We start from the raw sequence: 18,762 nt of genomic DNA on the forward strand, positions 1-18,762 counted from the left end.
GTTAATATTAAACATATAAAAATGGATATTTTGGAAAAGTGGCCATATATTACCCTTCATGAACAAATATATGTGAGATATAAAGAGTTTCAAGATAAGCTAGAGAAACCTTGAAAAAAATCCATGCTCCTATGCATAGAACGAAGATCATCTTCATTAGAAACGCTACCCAGGCTTAGAAAGCTGTTAGCCTCCAGACGACCACTAGATGTCAGCTCTGGTCTACAATCCAACCTGAATAAATCAGGACTTAGAATTCATTTCAGTGCAATGTCTCCTCTCCTTCTCTTCCTCCAAAGGTACACGAGCATTTAAAAGTTCAAGATGATGAGAATTTCAGTTTGGAGGACCAAAATACAGAAAACATTATTCTAACAGATACTTTCAGCTTCCTCTTCTCCAATGCATCTTCACTTTCCACATTTTCTGAGATATTGCAGAGGCTTTATAGACCAGGGACATTTGAGGTAAGTTCATCCTTGTATATTGACAAGTGGTTTTTCAGCCACTAGTTATTATTGTTGTTCAATTTAATAGTTTATTTGAAATTAACTAATAACTGTTATCGATTACCGTGTGCTTCTGATTCTTTTCTGGACCGAAGACCAACATCATTTTATATTGACTAAGCATACGTGTGAAGAGCTGTGATAGAAATGAATTCAAAAGTTCATAGTTGTTAAGGAATGTTTTACAGATATTTTGAAATGATAGTACATGTTTATTTATTTTAGAACACCTTACATAGACTCTTGGAACTCTTGGGATGCCCTCTAGAATGCCAGCCAGGGTGCTTTATCACTACCTCAGGGCACTTGAATTAATACATTGATTTGTTTAAATATTGACGTTTGTTAACATTTGGCTAGACACTGTCAGTCAGGCCGGAGTGCTTCAGATGGGGCTGATTTTTTTTTTTTTTTTTGATGGTAAACTAGCACAACGTACTGACTACCATAGCATTACCTACCTCCCCCCCCCCACCATGTCTTTCTACTTTGAAACCCATATTTGGATAATTTGGAAGGGGAGAATGTAAAAGTTCTCACAAAGGCACTGATGGTGCCTGTCACACACATCTCTTCACAAAGCGTCGCCCCTGATCTCAGGAAACAAATGGATGCAGCGAAATCTGGGGTGGTAGGTGTGCTCTTACCTGTTACGGATACTGTTTACCTCTAGATGTTGTTGTGGCGATTTATAATTTGTTTGAATTCTATAACTTTAGTAAGTTTACCTGTTATAGAGTTTGATTGGTTTATTACGTGGGGGTGAGGATGATTTGACTGTTTCACTATTGCCTAAGGCTTTTTTCCTTTCCAGGAAGGAAACTATCAGAAGGTGTTAAATCAGTGCCTGTCACTAGAGGAAATTCACTCAATTACGACTTTCGCAAAGGAACTTGGGAGTCTGGGACAATTCCAACTGGTAAAACAAAAGTGACATTTCTTTCCTCTTGGTGACTGAGGAAATATTATGATATTAATAGATTAGCCATAAACGACCCGATTTTTTTTCCCTTCAAATTACACACAGATATTTCTTTGCAACTCTTTTGTAGGCTTCTTTTGTCCTTTTGGAAAGATGTATATGCTTTGCTTTAAGGGTTTGCTAGTTATGCAGGATTTACCAGACGTAGAGGGTGTGACGTAGCAGCCACCAGGGTGTGACAGTTCTCTGGGGAAGATGTTGATATTTTTCTAAAGAATCTTTACTTTTAGCTTTGGAGCACGTACATGCAACCAATATTTATTACTTTTTATTAACCATTTTAATTTGAGCAATATTGAGCGCAATAAGAGGTTTTTTTAACGCCTAAATCTTAATTGGTAGAAACAATATTGCGAGTGTCCGATAACAGAGTGTATGTACACAGCATACTCAAAGCAACTCTTACTGGCTTCAGTCTGTAAAAGGGAATGTTTGTCTCACTGTGGTATTTTTGGGGTGTTCATCAACTTATTGGTCAATATCAAAGCTTAAGTGATTACATACGAGTGTCCATGCCCAATGTGTTTTCTTTCATTTTTGCCGCTAATATAGACTATAATGAATTCATACTTTTACTTAACATGTTCATATAAAACTATGTTAAAATGTTAATCAAAATTAATGGCTGAGTTGTTTTTTTTTGTTGCAAGGCTCCAATATTCCTTGCAGTTTTTTCAACCTCTAAACATATGTAACTCATATGAGTTATCACCAATTTACCAAGTTAACCAATAAATGATTGTCATATTTTATATGATTTAGCTCCATATTATACAGGACTGAAAGTAAGCTTATGACTATAAGAGAATTTAATCAATATGTTTAATATTTTAATTTGTATACATGTATTAAATGACAGTTCAGCTTAATGTTTTAAAAAGACACTCAAATGAAGGAATTCCTCATTCAAAACACTATGAATTCAGTCAGCCTCTGTTGGACTACAGAAACAAAGATAAACCTCAATTTCATGATTCAGAGTAGAAACAAAACAACCAATTTCTCTTTGTTTGTGAGATTCATAGTTCTCACCCTGGCCTAATTCACGTGTAGCACAAAAGGACTTTTCTTCATTTCTTCACTGGTGACTTCCTTTGTTTCTTAGCAGTTTTCAGAGTTTGATTGCTAGGAGGAGATACCCATTTATACTCACTGAAAAAAACAGTGAGTCCATTTAGAAATATGAGAATCAGTAACTCTCAAAATGTATTTCTAAGAAACATTTGGCTATGAGTCTCAGCATCTGTTTTGAGACTCATAGCCAAACTTTGGGCAGAGTGCAGGAAATCTTATGAAAAAAGTGGAAGACAGAAAGACTTGAAGGGGACTGGAGCTCCATAAGGAGAGCAACAGAACCAAAATATCTGGGCACAGGAATCTTTTCTGAGAATGCTAATCCAACCAAGGACCATGCATGGAGATAACGTAGGACCCCTGCACAGATATAGCCCATGGCAGCTCAATCTCCAAGTGGGTACCCTAGTAAGGGGAACAGGGACTGTGTCTGACATGAACTTAGTGTCTTGCTCTTTGATCACCTCCCCCTGAGGAGAGGCAGCCTTACCAAGCCACAGAGGAAGGACAATGCAGGCAGTCCTGATGAGACCTGATAAGCTAGAGTCAGATGGAAGGGAAGGAGGACCTTCTCTATCAGTGGACTTGGGGAGGGGCATGGGAGGAGATGGAAGGAGGTTAGGATTGGGAAAGAATGAGGGAGGGGCTACAGCTGGGATACAAATTGAATGAACTCTAATTTATAAAAAATAAATATATTTTAAAATTTTTAGAAAGGAACATTTGCCTTGAAAACAGTATGAAAAAATAAATTATAACACTGACCCATGGATTCTCTCTCTCTCTGTGTGTATACAAGAACAAGTGTACACAAATAAGCAGGGAGGTCAGAAGACAACCTTCACTGCCTAGTTTTCTGAGACAGTCTCTCATTGGCCCAGGACTCATCAATAGACTGGGCTGGCCAGCCAGTGAGCTCAGGGGGTCCATGAGTCTCTGCCTCCCAGGCTGGGTTCTGTACGGGTTTGTGCTTGGCTTCTTGTACCTTCTGGGGCTCAGACTTAGTCCTCCCTGCTCTCATTGCGATGGAAGTCCCCTCCCGGCCCATGACCAACAGGCTTTTGATAAAGGCTTGACAAAACAATAACTGGCTGTTCATAAAACTCCATTTCAAATTACTTCCCCAAAGTTTCAACAGATCTCTTTCTTCTGCTGATGTTTTCTTTTAATATCTCTTCTCAGCTCTTCCCATCCACCGTTCCTGGCATCCAGTCTCTGATGCGTGAATTTTATGATATGGTAGCTCCTGGCTCAGTCCTGTCCCAATACTGGTCTCTCTTAAATGTATTTGAACGATTTTGGCTCATGAATAAAAAGGCACAGCTACATCCCCTGGAATGGTAAGAGAGCCACAAATCTAAATTGTGCAATCCAAAAAATCTTAAGTCTAAAAGATTGATTTCAAAAGGCTTTGCCTACATTAAAGCGAGCAACAAAAAGAGAAGTATGCCCAAGAATTCATGGTCTGGAAAATAGATGACTTTAAAGCACTGAAACCATAATGGTTCCGGTGGTCATCAGACAGTGTAGGAAAAAAAATATACATCCAACAGTTTTCAAACTAAGATGTGACTCCGTTATAAAGTAATGTTTAAAATTAAATATGCCAATATTATTTCATTTTGTGACCCATACCATTGGATTACTGATGCCTCTGGAAGGTTAGGTGGGGTTTGTGTTGTGAACCATCCATCAGCCTGGAGATAAATGTAGCAGGCACATTTGTTCCGAGGTTATAGAGGCATGGCTTTCCTCTGAACAAAAGTCAGATGATTTTATAATTCTATACTGTGCTTTATTTGTTTTGCTTTTAGAGAGTGATTTACCATGTTCATTTTCACTCTAAAAAGAGGTAGCAGGCAGGTGAGATATTAATGCCTCTAGTAGCTGGCAAAGGGGATGCACTTAAAGTTCTGTCTGTTCTTTAATATGGATAGAATTAAGAAAGCATTTGACTTTTCTACTGCCAGGAAAACAGAATTAGACCTAAGCCTCCCAGGGAGATGAAAGACTAAGGGACATGACACTCATTTATGTCTCTTACAGTCACTGTTGGGAATCGCTTCAGCTCTGCACTGTTCACTTATCTTTTATTTCCTTCAGCTTCAGCAGATAGTGACTATAAGAAACTCACTTCTAATGAAAATTACAAATAACCACATATCTGAGGAATTCTTAGAACATTTCCTAATATCAACACTCACTTTGATTACAAAAGTGCTATAAGCTTGGCTTTATTCCCTCAGTAAGTCCAAAAGTAGCTTTCCCTTATGTGCTTAAAAATTGCTTTAGACACTGCACTGTAAGCCACTTTTTATACTTTGTTTTCACTCTAATAATTCAAGGCAGCCTCCTACATCAGTATAGATAGGCAAAGAACAGGCACAATTTTCCAAGGAGCCTATTTATATATCTTTAACGTTCAGTAAGTTCCCTGGAAAATTAAAAGGTTTAGAACATTTGTTCCTTGGCATAGTTTTCTCCAGCATCTCATATAAAATCAGATACAAAATTCCAAAATTAAGAAGGTATTGTCTTGCCTTCAAAGAAAAATGTAAGACTGGTCACCATTCTTACTATAATTATGACTATAATTATGAAGGACAGAAACTTTTCTGAGTCATACAAAGGTGGATCAGAAAAAAAATCCCAACATTAAAGTTTATTAATTATAGCAGGCAAAGTAGGTCCTGTGTCCTTTAAGACTTGGTTTCTTTATGTATAAGTATGGCTTAGGATACCTACCAGTATGAGCCCAGGAGGATTACCTAAGAAAGTTTCTGAGTATGTTACACTGTGGTGCAGATAGGAGATGAAATTCTATACATATTCCCTTTTGTGTTCTTATGCCTTTCAAAGACCATCTTAGTATCTATGGTGAGGGCAAATTTCCTGTATAAGGGAAGCCATTTCTGTTCAAAAGAAGCCATTCTATATTAACACCAACAGGAGCAAATTTTTAGTATCTATCAAAAGCCAATAAGCATAATGCTCCTAGAAATGTTTTTGAAGCACTCAGCTTCCATTTTCTTCATTCACCAGCGAGTGTGTTATCATTCGTGAGCATTCATGCCTTATTGAAGGAGGATCACAGCTCTCATACAATTTTTCCCAATGAGGGATCTTAAGAGTCTAAGGCAAATCAGCAGCTTCAGACATTAGGCCAATACAAACATTGCCATACTGACCTCCTCGCCCATCGGGCTGCACTTTTACTCAGTGTGGCACGCAGGCAGGGAGAGTGCCATGTTTTCATCTTCACATATATGGCACTTGGATCTAATGACTTCATCCATCATTCCTTTGGAAAAAAGAAAAAAAAAAGATCATTTGCTTGTACTATGGCAACACGGTCAGGAAAGATAGAATCAGAACGTCAACAGTGGTAGGCATTATGCATGAGGCTCAGAATCCAGACACCTTAATCTAAGCAGGGTGGCAAGCTTCCTCAATTTTCACTTTCCTGAGAATAAAGCTGCATATACACTTTTCTCGGTGGAAGTGTTTTTCTGAGAAAATACACGCAAATTCAAACATAATTTAGTCACACACATATCCAGGAAAGAAATGCATGATGCTTTTGTGTAGCAGTTTTCACTCCATTAAGACAGCCATGGTTCCATGATTCAGGTGATGGGAATTTCAGGGCTACATCTCTTGAATGAGCCTCCTAAAGTTCTTCATGGGAAATTCTTAGATTTTTTTTTTTTTTAATTTGGATTTTAGCTAAATTTACGTGCTTAGTAGAGTGGTCATGACTGTGTAGGAGGCCCAGGGTTGGATCCCTGGCTTTACAAAAATAAAAATAAACAACTGAAAATCTCGACACCATCAAAAATTCCATGCCTTCTGCCACACATGTCACTGCATTTCCCTCCATTTTGTGGTGTATAGCAAAGGAAGGGAAATTGTTGAAACTTCTAGCAGTGCCGATGATAGAAATTCTAGTTAGCAGTTAGGAAAATCTGTTCAATGCCCAGGTCCTTCTAGACTTCCTGCCAGCTGCGGCTGCTGTAAAAGACAGAAGATGACCTTTGTGCTGCTGCCGAACTCAGCACAGTGACTGGCGCCAGCATTTTATCTGATTCTCAGTGTTCCCACCCAGAGCAAATACTATTTATTATCTCCATTTTAACGGGGAGATAGACAGCAAGGCATCATACCAACACAGGAAAATCACGTCGAGGGCGAGAGACCACAGTGCCCCATATTACCCAGACCAGAAAACTTTTCTGACTGCAGTTTAGGTTGTTTTAGTTCCAGGTTTAAGGACTTATGGGTCCATCGAGCCAAGCATTGGGTTACATACACAACACAGAAAACACGCCAGGATATAAACAACCTTTCCCATTCTCTGTTGGTTATCAGCAGGCTCAGAACCTGTGCTTTGGCAATGTCAGCTGATTCCTAGAGCCATGTCTGCTTCTTCATAGACTCTCAGGCTGTGTCTCAAGATTTCCAGGGCTCTTGGCTTCAAAGCCATGGAATGTTAGGCAAAGGTCCCGGTGAAAATGTGCATTTTTGAATCACCCCAGGTGGATCTAAGCTATCTGAGTTTGCTCAGCTTTCAACCAGAGAGTGACTGTTTTTTTCAACTGTGTGTTTACTGATTAGAAATGATGAGATGGCATCCACCTCATCCACCTGACAGGAGGCTAGATAGCCAGCCCTGGAGAATGAAATCCAGACACCATTTCTTGTCTTCACCAAAATAACTGCTCAACTGGGACAAAACACAGGTGTGCTTACGTTGTTGATCTGGACTTGACTGGGATTGTATTTACGTATTTGCAGGAATTCTTCAACAAGAAAGGAGACCAGGGAGAAACCACAAGAGTCATTGGAAGCAGTAAAAAGTAAAAAAGGTAAAAGCATGTAGTCCCACAAATTACAGCATAAAGAAAGGTTATATATATATATATATATATATATATATATACACACACACACACATATATGTTTAACTTTGTTAGTGATCAAAGACAAAAATTGAGCAAAGAAGTGATATTTTCTCCTCAAATTTGTATTTTCCTTCTTAAAGTCAGTGGAAGAGTGAGGGGAAATGACTGTTCTCATAATCATGTAAACGTTTAAACTGGAACACATGTTAAAGGACTACGTGAAAGCACAGAAAGTAAGGTTTAAAAGTGAGTCTTGGAGCCTAGCACTCAGGGGGAGAACACATACTTGGTATGTAGAGGCTCCAGGCTCAACCCTTAATGAATAAAAATAGATCATTTAGTTAAATGAAATGTGTCCTTATAGACTAAAAGTTCTACTGCTAAATATTCATCTTAAGAAAACAGTTAAGTATATGTGTAGTTCTCAAACTAGTGTCTTTCAAGCTCACTGATGGGCCCTTAAGCCAGAATTCTGGCTAGAAGATGGGGGCAGCACCATGGAGAGCCACAGCGTTGGGCCAAAAATCCTGTTGTAACAAGTTCTTTAGTGCAAGGAAATACCTAATATTGGTGGATATTTTTCTTTTTTTTTCTTATTATTTTCTTTTTGTGTGACAAAAAAATTACTTTTTCTTTTATTAAGAAATTCTTTTCTTATATATTACTTCCAAACCCCAGCTTTCCCTCCTTCCCCTCCCCTATGTTTCTTCCCACCTTCCCTCTTCCCGGGATCCACCACAACCTGGTCCTCCCTCCCCTCTGGAAAGAGTAGGCCTCCCAGGGACATTAACTAAGGCGTAACAAGCTACAATAAGGCCAGGCACATACTGTTGATTCTCCTCCCAAGGGTCCAGCCTGTGGATGAGAAGAGGGGGCTCAGGCTGAGGCTGTGAGAGGCTCAGAGTCATCACACAGGCACTGGGAGTCGGGAGAAGGCAAACTGAGGCTAGTGGCTGCAGATTTTATTCTGGAAGAGAGAGAGCATCCTACAGCTTTTAGCGACCAATCAGGTTCCTCCACACCAGCTCCGAGCCTGCCATTGGCTGATCGTCTCTGGCCGCACTCTCCTAAGTCAGCAGGTCACCTGCTCCCTGCTCCCACAGTCATGTCAGAAGAAGTTGCCCCACGCCCTGAACGCTAATGGCCCTTTGCTGGGGATGCCCACAACAAACCATCACATCAAGGCTGAAGGAGGCGACCCAGCAGGAGAAGGTTCCCAGAAGCAGTCAAGAGTCAGAGACAGCGCCCCTTCAGCTCCCGTTAGAAATCTCACAAGAACACCAAGCTACTCAGACCCCTACAGGCTCCTTGATCTCTTCGAGCTCCCACAAGTCTGGTTAGTTGATCTGTAGGCCTTGTTCTTGTGGTGTCCCTGAGCTCTCTGGTTCCTCCTGTTCTTTACCCTCCTCCTCCACAGGACTCCTGCGCTCCATCTAATGCTTGGCTGTGGTATTCTGCATCTGTTCCAGTCAGTCCTGGGAAGCAGTCTCTCTGCTCTCTCTGATGATGACTTTGCTAGTCTCCAGTCTCAGAACACTCTCCAGGCAGGACAAACTAAAGGTGGAAGGTTTGGGGGCTGGTATCCCTCCATCTCCACTTGCCTGTTCACAGACAGCCGGGTCAGGCTCCTTGTGCCCCATTCCTAGGACTTTTGCTAGGGTTACTCTCGTAGATTCCACGGGGGATTCCATTGCACTAGATTCTACCTTGTCTCGACACACCCCACAATTCCAGTCGTTAGTCCCAGTATTTCCTCTCTCCCCCACCCTCACCTGATCCCTCCTCTCTTCCCAACCCCACCCTCGGTCCTCCAGCAAAATCTATTTTATTTTCATTTTCTACTCCAATACTGCGCTGCATGAATCTGCTAACTAAAGTGTTGCTTTAGGCCCGTCAGTGAGTTGAAGGATACCAGTTTAAGAACCACGGATTTGGGGCTAGCGAGACGCACTCAGCAGTTCAGGGCACTGGCTGCTCTTTCAGAGGTTTGGGGTTCAACTCCCAGCACCCACACAGCAGCTCACAACCGTCTGTAACTCCTGTCCCAGGGATCCAACTCCCTCACACAGACATACATGTAGGCAAAACACCAATGTACATAAGTAAAAAATAAAAGAAATATAAAAAAAGAACACGATTCAACAGAATGAGTCAGTAGGCCTAGCAATGAGTAGATAATGAATGAGTATCTGTTACCAGGTTTTTTCTTTTTAAATACATATTTTAAAGCACCCTGCATATTTTATGCATTCATTTGTCCATAAATATTTATTGGGACTTTTTTAGATGGACATTTAGTTAGCTAAAAAGTTAAAAAAAAAAAAAAAGGAGAATCAACTGGTTAGAATGCCTTCATTCCACCAATTTAGGATATTGTAGCATAAGATCACAGAACTAGAAGAAAATGTAATAGTTTACCTTTGGGGTAAAGGTAACAGTCAGACCATTCATTTGCCCCTCCAATATTCTCCTACTTGAAGTAATCACTTGTCTGAGCTTTGACTTCAATAGCTGAATGTATTGTAGCTCTCAGCTTTCCTTAGAAAAGCTTGTTGGTAGCTAGGTGTGGTGGCGCATGCCTTCAATCCCAGCATTCGGGAGGCAGAAGCAGGCGGATCTCTGTGAGTTCGAGATCAGTCTGGTCTACAAAGGGACTCCAGGACAGCCAGGGATGTTAGACACAGAAACCCTGTTTCAGACAAGCAGGCAGACAAGGAAAGGAAAGGAAAGGGAAGGGAAGGGAAGGGAAGGGAAGGGAAGGGAAGGGAAGGGCTGGGAAGGGAGGGGAGGGGAGGGAAAGGAAGGGGAGGGGAGGGAAGGGAAGGGAAGGGGAAAGGGAAAGGAAAGAGGAAAGGAAAGAGGAAAAGGAAAGAGGGAAAGGAAAGAAAGAGGGAAAGGAAAGGAAAGGAAAGGAAAGGAAAGGAAAGGAAAGGAAAGGAAAGGAAAGGAAAGGAAAGGAAAGGAAAGGAAAGGAAAGGAAAAAGGAAGATTGTTGGTGAGGGCTGGAGAGATGGCTCAGTCACTAAATTGCTTGCTATTTGTACACAAGTACCCTGTGTTCCATCCCTAGCATGCATATAGAACTCAGGGTAAGGGAGTGCAAGTCAGAGTCAGTAACCTCAGTGCTTGGGGGTGAGGTGGAGGTAGAGACAGTCAGGTCTTTGGGCCTTGCTGATTGGCCTGTCTAGCTCATCTGTGAACTTCAGATTCAGAGAAGGAGAGACGGAGAAAGAAAGAAAGAAAGAAAGAAAGAAAGAAAGAAAGAAAGAAAGAAAGAAAGAAAGAAAGAAAGAAAGAAAGAGAGGACTGAGACACCAAGAGACACACATGCAGAGATTTTTTTTAATTTAATGAAACCTGTAGTTTGTACATTAAATTCACAGAATTTTCTTTTTTTTTAATTTTAGATGCAGTCCCACAAGTTTTGTATGAAAATAAAGATATACACTGCAGTAATGGTGAGTTGAAATTAAACCGTTTCCATAGAATAGCCCACAACTTAGACACAACCCAACGTTGAAAACATATAAATGTTTATGGTATTCCGATGTCTTTAAGCTGCTAGTTTCTTTAAAGTAAATTTTAAACGTTTTATTTCTGGTTATGGTAATATCTGTCACTTCTACATGAATGGAACAGTTCATTTCTATTTTTACTTATCCAGGTTTTAGTTTAAAATATTACATGTATATGTGTTGTTTTAGGTCACTGACTTCTAGACTCACTTTTAGGGCCCCAGGGAACCTTAAAGCTTTCTGTTAGGGTAGAATTTGGCTCATACATCATGTTTAGGAGTCTCGTTATTCTGATGTGATTTTCTTTTCCTCCTATGTAATTGCTGTAATGGGGGGTACTTGAGTGGAAGTCTCTTCAAAACAACTGAGAATTTCAAACTCAATTTTCAGTTTATTTTCTTAAAACACCGTGAATTTTAACTGTTCATAGTAAGAGTATACATGCAATTTAAGTTTTTGTAAAATTTAAATTTAAAAGCTATCTTCTTCATCCGGTTCCATGTAGTTACAGTAGTATTGTAAAGCCTATCTTTTCAGCTTACTTCCAAGGTCACATAGATATTAAATGGCTGAGTTATGACTTTCAGATTTAGCCTAAGCTCCTGAATTATCTTTTTAAAAAAATTATTATTTCTTTTACATGTATGGGTATTTTGCTTGAATGTGTGTGTTTGCGCACTTCACAAATGCATGGTGCTTGAGGAGGCCAGAAGAGTGCCGGATCCCTTCTTTTGTTTTCTTCATAACTCCTGGAACTGAAGTTACTGATGGTTGTGAGCCACCATGTAGGTACTGGGAATGGAACCTGGGTTCTCTTGAACAGCAGCCAGAGCTGCGCTCTGAACGAATGAATCAGTTCTCCAGACTCCTGGATTTTCTTCATAGCTTAATAGCTCTCCAATATAGATTCATTTTTTATAATATATGCCTTTTAAAAAGATCCATATCTATCAGTCCTTACACTTTTTGCTAAAATTTGAATTTAGCAAGCTTGTCTTCTGGATAGTCATGCCACAAGCCTTTAGTTCCAGCACTCAGAGGCAGAGGCAGGCAGATCTCCGACTTAAGGCCAGCCTGGTCTATAGAGTGAGTTCTCAGACAGACAGCCCTACAAAGAGAAAGAAGAAAATAAAAGAAAGGAAAGAAAGGAGAAAACTTGTCTTGAAGTGTATAAACTTAGGCTTTATTTACTATAAATAAAAATCTTAGAATTAAAACATTCTAACTTGTTTGCGTTCTAAATACTGGTGTTTATTCATCCTTTTCAGATAATGACATCAAATATCATGCTAGACTGATTAGTATTCATGTTTAATGAAATCAACCAGTGCAGTCAGCCAAAGACTGAAAGCTTTTCAAGAACCGCTGAATTTCACAGGGAACAGAGAGCAGGTGCTCCCCTCACCCCTGACCCCCACCCCCGACCCCTACCCCCGACTACCAATCTCTCACACCTACAAGACGTGGTTCTTCTTTCTCCTGGTATGATTTCTTTTCGGAGTATGATTTAAAACACAAAAACACAAACTCAGCTCAATAAGAAAACTAGGAGAATTGGCAGTTAGTAATATTTTCTAAGAGTCTGTCCGATTGCTAGGTCCAGGGCTAAATGCAATGTGACATCTCTTTGTATTCTGTATTCTGATCTGGATGATCTCATTGCTTTCAGTTCCCAGGTAATGTGATATAGAGAGGAGGGGCGCATTGTCAGGAAATATCATCTTAGTTCATGTTGTTTTTCCCTGATTAAAAATTCATCCTACCTGGACTTTTACAATTAATCTCTCTGCTTCTGTGGTCTGGTATGAGACTTAAAAATATTGTGGGCAATGCTTCTGCCTGGGTGGGGTTCCCTTCAAGAGTATAAACTTTTCCTGTGTTTAATATGAGTTATGATGATCCATTAAGAGAGCAATAAAATCCTATGGTTAAAAGAAGTCCATTAAAAACAACCAAAACTTCAAACAGCTTTCCCATGTATGCTTGCCAAATAGGTTAAGCAGCCTGCTACCACCATCTCTCATGCTGGGTTCTCCGTAGATCTAAGGTAAGCTGGCCTGAGACAAGTCAGGACAGGACTCGGAAAGCCGCCAAGGACACACCAGGTGTTTAAAGGCAGCTCATTCAGGTGCAATGATGTCAGAGCTAAATCAGCTTTCAAGGAAGGGTCCAGGACAGGATGCAGCAGCCAGTGCAGAGGTGGAGCGTTTGATGGAGGTGGTGAGGTCTTGCTAAAATCATGCTTGAGGAAGTAATTGCCCATTTATTTCATCTCATGTGTCGGTGTGGTTCAATTTATAAGAAGCATAAGTCCCCCTTTGAAAACTGTGACTACCTCAGTGAAATATTTAAAGGATCATAAATAGTATAAACTGAAAGGAAATTAATTCTCACCGAATCATCATAAAAATACATTCTTAGTCCATAAAGGGGCACATGCCTGTCATCCCAGCACTGGGAAGACCAAGGTCAGAAGATCACAAGTTCAAGGCCAGAGTGGGCTGTATGGGAAGACCTTGTGTCATATATTATAAGTGAAGGATATATAAAAAGAAAGAGAGCCTATTAAGTTGAAATACACCTCCTACGACTCATATTGAAAACAAACAAACAAACAAACAAAAAACCAATCTCCTACTTTGTTACTCGTTTGTGTGGTTCTTAGCACAAAAGTGTACTTATACTCCCTTCGTACCTGGCAGTTCAGGCCTCCCTGACCAGGGCTGGTCACTGCTCTGGTTCGTTTAGTGCCGTGCTGGGTCCAGAGCATCCATTTGGATCAAATTTCATGACTACTAACGTCCTGTTTTCACTATGTTTATCCCCATACCTTGAGCAGACACAATGCTGTGGATGGGGTGGGGGGGACTTTCATTTTAAAAACCAATACGTTATTGAAAATCAGCTAAATTCGAATGAAAATCAATGATTATTTTCAGTGTGAGTTATAACGCTCTGCACTTACATTCTTATGAATCATACTAAGACAGATTATTAAAATTATAGATGAAGTCTGCCTATATATGTCAGTCAGATAAAAATCTTCAGCTAACTTGTTCTTTTCAAATGACAAAAGTAAGCTGTTTACTGAAATCACTAGGAGACTCAACAAAATCGTCTCATTGGGTTTTTTAAAATAAGCCTTTTCGGCAAACTGAAATTATACGCTATTTATGATACTATTGTGCTCTTAATTTATACTTGATTAATGTTTTTTCTTCCGCAGGCAGAGAAACCCATAGAACAGGAGATAGAAATGCTTATATTAACTTTCATTGCTTAGAGCACACAGGCAGCTATTTGGAGACCTGGTTCTCAGAACTAGAGTAAAATAGTTGGATGACTGATGGTTTCCTGTCCCCACATTGCCAGATGCTTCTCCATATTCCTTATACAAAGTCCCGGACATGACATCAGAAACAATGGTGACGGAACAAGGAGCAGCCTGTGGAGTCCCTTCCCCTTCATTAATTTGACCCTGGAAATGATGAGAAACTGCTGTGAATTGGGAACAAGCCATTAGATTTGATTTTAGAGAAAACACTGTGATAACTATAAAAAAGGAGAGAGACAGACATCACTAGAACAATGTCTTTTTGCTAACTTCAGTTCTGGCATTGCACCCTCTGGTACCCTTTCTTGCTATGCTATTCAGTATCACTGAATGCCAAGTGATGCTAAGATGCCTTCACTTTGCTGATTTCAGGAGAATTTCCTATACTTCCATTTGCTCTAGTTTTGTTGACTGTTGTAAAGAATAAATAAAACTTTTGTAGATGCCTCTTGGAAAACCATTTTGACACTCGCTTGGGTACTGTCGATTCCAAATATTAATGTTAGATGTAATTTTACAGTAGCTAATGTGTGTGTGCACACCACTAAAGCTTTTTTCTTTTCGTGTACCAAGATAGTGTTTGCTATAAGATGATTGCCAAAGGACAGTTTATCTTCAATGGCATGAAGTCGTTCTAGATTTGAGGACAGGTTTGAGCAGATACAGCATTTTCCTTCTTTTGCTTTCTGACCTTTTTCCCTGTTGAGGTGGCTTGGGAAGGAATTTCAAGATATCATGTGGACATTTTGAACTATGTGTTCAGTATGATGCCAAAGATCACATTCTATGCTCTACCCTACTACTCCTGTGTCAATAATGGCAATTTAATAACAATTTTCCATTAAGAAAGTTTCCTGATTGCCTGCGGGTGCCTTTCTGTCACTGTCGCATGGAGCGGTTGTCTCCATTTACATAGTTAATTGAGATGTCATGTATCACATGCGAATGTTATCAGTCCACAGGAGAGACATTTTCCCCCACCTTCTGCACCTTTATCCTTTCAAGGACTGAGAAAAGATACACTGTCTGTACGGCACCAGGCAAAGTGACCAGCTGGTCTGAGGAGGCTCCCCCACACCTGACAAACTGGAAGTCAGACTGATGCCACAAACCAGCGGTGCTGAGCGGATAGCCACTGAGCACTGAGACTGTGCATAGGAGGAGGAGAGGAGACGCCTTAGTCACATGCAGTTTCACAGTTGCCTTTCTCATCCTTTATGTCTTGGTAACAGAGGAAGACACGCTCTGCCACATCAAGAAGATCGTCACCCATCCCCACTTAGAACTAAGTCCGGAGTTTAATCCGAAGATCACGGATTATTACTGTGAAGTGCCCTTTGATGTGCTCACAGTGAGGATCGGAGCAGAGGCTTCTAACAAGTGTCAGTGCAAGGTGCACCTGCAAGAGCGGGCAGGGCCAAGGTAGGGCATGTGTGCAGGGCTGGCCTCTCACCAGGAAGCAGGTCAGCCCACCTTTGACAGTGGTTTAGAGCATGGCAGGGTAACGTCCTTCCTTTTCCAGGGTTCCTGTGCATAGAAAACACTCCTAGGTTCTCTACCAATCCACAAACAGGCAGGAGTTAATCTTTCTAACAATACTGTTACAAAAGAGGATCATGATACATAAAGCATGAGGAGGAGCCATCTAGAACTCTGTTTCTTTTCCTTTTTTTTATTTTTCTGTCATACATTACATCCCAACCACCATTTCCCCTCTCTCCACTCCTCCAGGCATCCTTCCCTAGATCTACTCCTCCTCCAAATCCCTTCAAAAAAAGAGTAGTCCTCCCAGGAATATCAATCAAACACAGAATAAAAAGTTGCAGTAAGATTAGGCACAAACCCTCACAACAAGGTTGGATGAGGCAATCGTGGAAGGAAGAAAAGGGTACCAAGTGCAGGCAAAGGAGTCAGAGACACCCCAACTCCTCCCAATGTAAAGAGCCCTGCAAAAACACCAAGCTAACAACCATAACATATATACAGAGGACCCAGCTCAGACCCATGCAGGCTCTGTGATTGCTGCTTCAGTCTCTGTGAGCCTCTATGAGCCCTGCTTAGTTGATTCTGTGGGCCATGGAGAACTCCATTTCTTGTCATCTTCTTGTTTTCAAATTGTTGAAGCTGATGCTTATAAATGGTGACCCCCTTTTTACCCAAAACCAACTTCTCCAGTCTGATCAGCCAGAAGTAAGAATTTGTGGGAATAGTAATGCAGGGTATGTTTGTTTATTGTTGTTTTCTATAGATTTTTTTTTTAATTCTGACTCTTTTGTTTGAAAATTTGAATAGGAATAGAACCTCATTACATACAGTGTCCATGGAGAAGAAGCTGTGATTGCATGCCATAGGAAAGAAAATGTGCTTGGCATTAAAAACAGTCCCATTTAGTATAAAGACAAGAGGATTTAGGCTCAGGGTATACTCAGTAAAATATACTAAGGTATATTTTACTCAATATACTTGCCTAGCATGTGTGAAACCTTCAGTTAAATACTCATCTGGAGGTCAGCCTGGGATATATGAGAACATTTGCCAAAAGAAGGGAAAGAACAAGAAAAGGGGGAGAAAAAAAGAAAGAAGAAAAATTGAAAGAAGATACAGAAAGGAAAAGAGGATTCATGTCACTCAACTCTGAGTCCTACCCTTGCTCTACCATGTAACTTGGGGCAGTTTGATATCAGTTTTTAACAGTCTCTATGTTTATAATAAAAGTGATCATGATTTTGTATAGAGCCATTGTATTAGAAGTCAAGCCTGACCCTGGCAGGTTAATAAATATTAGTTTCTTTCCCTCCAGTTAACGAAGGACATGAATTCTCCTGAAAGATGAGCCCTAGCATGGCAAAGAACTAAGAAAGGGAGATTTCATTTTTTAAAAGTTTAATATTTCTTATGAAATTGTGCATACTTTTTATGTTTTAGCCAAGTAAACATCATCATAATGATTAATAATGACGACGATGATAAAAACACTGATGTCTGAATTTGTTTGGGCTGAATAACTGTCTCCACCCATATTCATTCTCTTCCATCTTTCACTCTCCATGCCCTCCCACTGCCTGCCCTCAGTTTTGCCAACTACCCTCTGGGATTAGGAATGAACAGGATCTCTGTGCTTGTGGTGGATGAGTCTCCAGCAGAGGGTGACACAATAACCACGTATAAACTCACCATCTACAGAGAAGACCGCCCGAGCCTGCCCTTCTTTGAGGACTTCACAGCATGCGGCTTTGTACAAGTGAGTGGATTCTGTGTTTACACGTGTGCTGAGTCAGGAGGGACTAGTTAATCCAGGTGAGAGATGCCACGTTTCGGTCTTGTGCTTCCCTCAGTGGCGCTCTCTGCTGCAGAGTCTGATCCCTGGCAGGTGTCTGCAGCTCCCTCATTCGGAGCACACTCTGTGGGCTGGGCTTAGGACTTTATCATGGCCAAGCAGCAGCAGCTATGGATTTGGTTTTGCATTGCCCAATTAAATTTTCTTGCTTTCCTTGGCTGTGTCCCTGGATCTCCTTTTGAAATTTTAAACTACATCCAGTGGAATTTATTATTTAAAAAAAAAATGAGAGCAAAACTTTATGGAGCATTTTTAGAGCAAGGATACTGAATAAATGAAATGAAATTTGCTTGGCATAGATGTGTTTCCCATTTATGCCTCAGACCTTAGTCAAGGCTGTGGCTTCTCCTTTGAGAAATACATTTCTTTTTGTGGGGGAAGGGGGCGGGATTTAAGGTATGATCATTTATTTGCTACTCCTAAAGACTTATTTTTGACTGGACTCAGATTTAGAAGTAGACGCTCTCAGAGAGGACAGCCTACATCTCCTGGCAATCTGTTCTTGTCACTTTTCTTTAGCTTCCTTCATTCTCCTAGCCAAAAGTTTAGCATATTCTGCAGTCTCCTCGTTTTTCTTAGTGTGTTGTTTCATCAGAGCAATACATCGGCGTTTGTGTTGCAGGGCACGTGGAATGACAGGACACTGAATCTCGGGAGCTTTGCTCCTGGGCTTCTTACCTTCTTTGTTTAAGTGCTTTCTGACAACATATTGGCCAACATCATCTTCTTTAGAGAAATTAAAGAGCTTTTGTACTCTACAAGCTCTTTTAGGTCCCAGCCAGTGAGACATAGTCGTGTCTGTCAGTCCAGGAATAGCCTTCTCTCCTTTTTTTCACAATAATCAAGTTGAGAACACTCAGATTGGCATCCACAGAGCATCCACGAACAGACTTACACTTCCTCTCTCCAGTTCTTCTTGGTCTATAACAAGATGCCCCTTACTCAACAACAGGCACACTCTGCCATGGGTCAAAACACCTTGTTTCATGGGAAAACCTTGTTTGTCATTCCCACCACTGGTTATCAGTTGATGTGGTAAGGAAAACCATCTGTGCAGATGAAAGGGAAAAACAGGTGATGGTTTAGAAGCCCACATCTATTTTTGTGCAC

The 18,762-nt window shown here is 40.6% G+C and overlaps 1 protein-coding gene and 1 pseudogene across 1 annotated transcript in view; one reads left to right on the plus strand and one right to left on the minus strand.

Moving 5' to 3' along the window:
- Cped1 (cadherin like and PC-esterase domain containing 1) overlaps positions 1–18,762 on the plus strand; it is a 269,206-nt gene that overhangs the window by 145,705 nt on the left and 104,739 nt on the right. The window contains exons 9-15 of the mRNA XM_055608217.1: positions 300–467; positions 1,324–1,428; positions 3,748–3,905; positions 7,360–7,430; positions 10,874–10,924; positions 15,548–15,737; positions 17,388–17,556. Of these exons, the coding sequence (XP_055464192.1) occupies positions 300–467; positions 1,324–1,428; positions 3,748–3,905; positions 7,360–7,430; positions 10,874–10,924; positions 15,548–15,737; positions 17,388–17,556 (912 nt within the window). The remainder of the gene's footprint in view (positions 1–299; positions 468–1,323; positions 1,429–3,747; positions 3,906–7,359; positions 7,431–10,873; positions 10,925–15,547; positions 15,738–17,387; positions 17,557–18,762) is intronic.
- Positions 18,080–18,748, minus strand: LOC129677570 (40S ribosomal protein S6-like; annotated as a pseudogene).

The sequence above is a fragment of the Psammomys obesus genome, unplaced genomic scaffold (genome assembly GCF_907164565.1).
Source record: "Psammomys obesus unplaced genomic scaffold, mPsaObe1.curated_primary_1811, whole genome shotgun sequence".
In the NCBI taxonomy this organism is placed as follows: domain Eukaryota; kingdom Metazoa; phylum Chordata; class Mammalia; order Rodentia; family Muridae; genus Psammomys; species Psammomys obesus.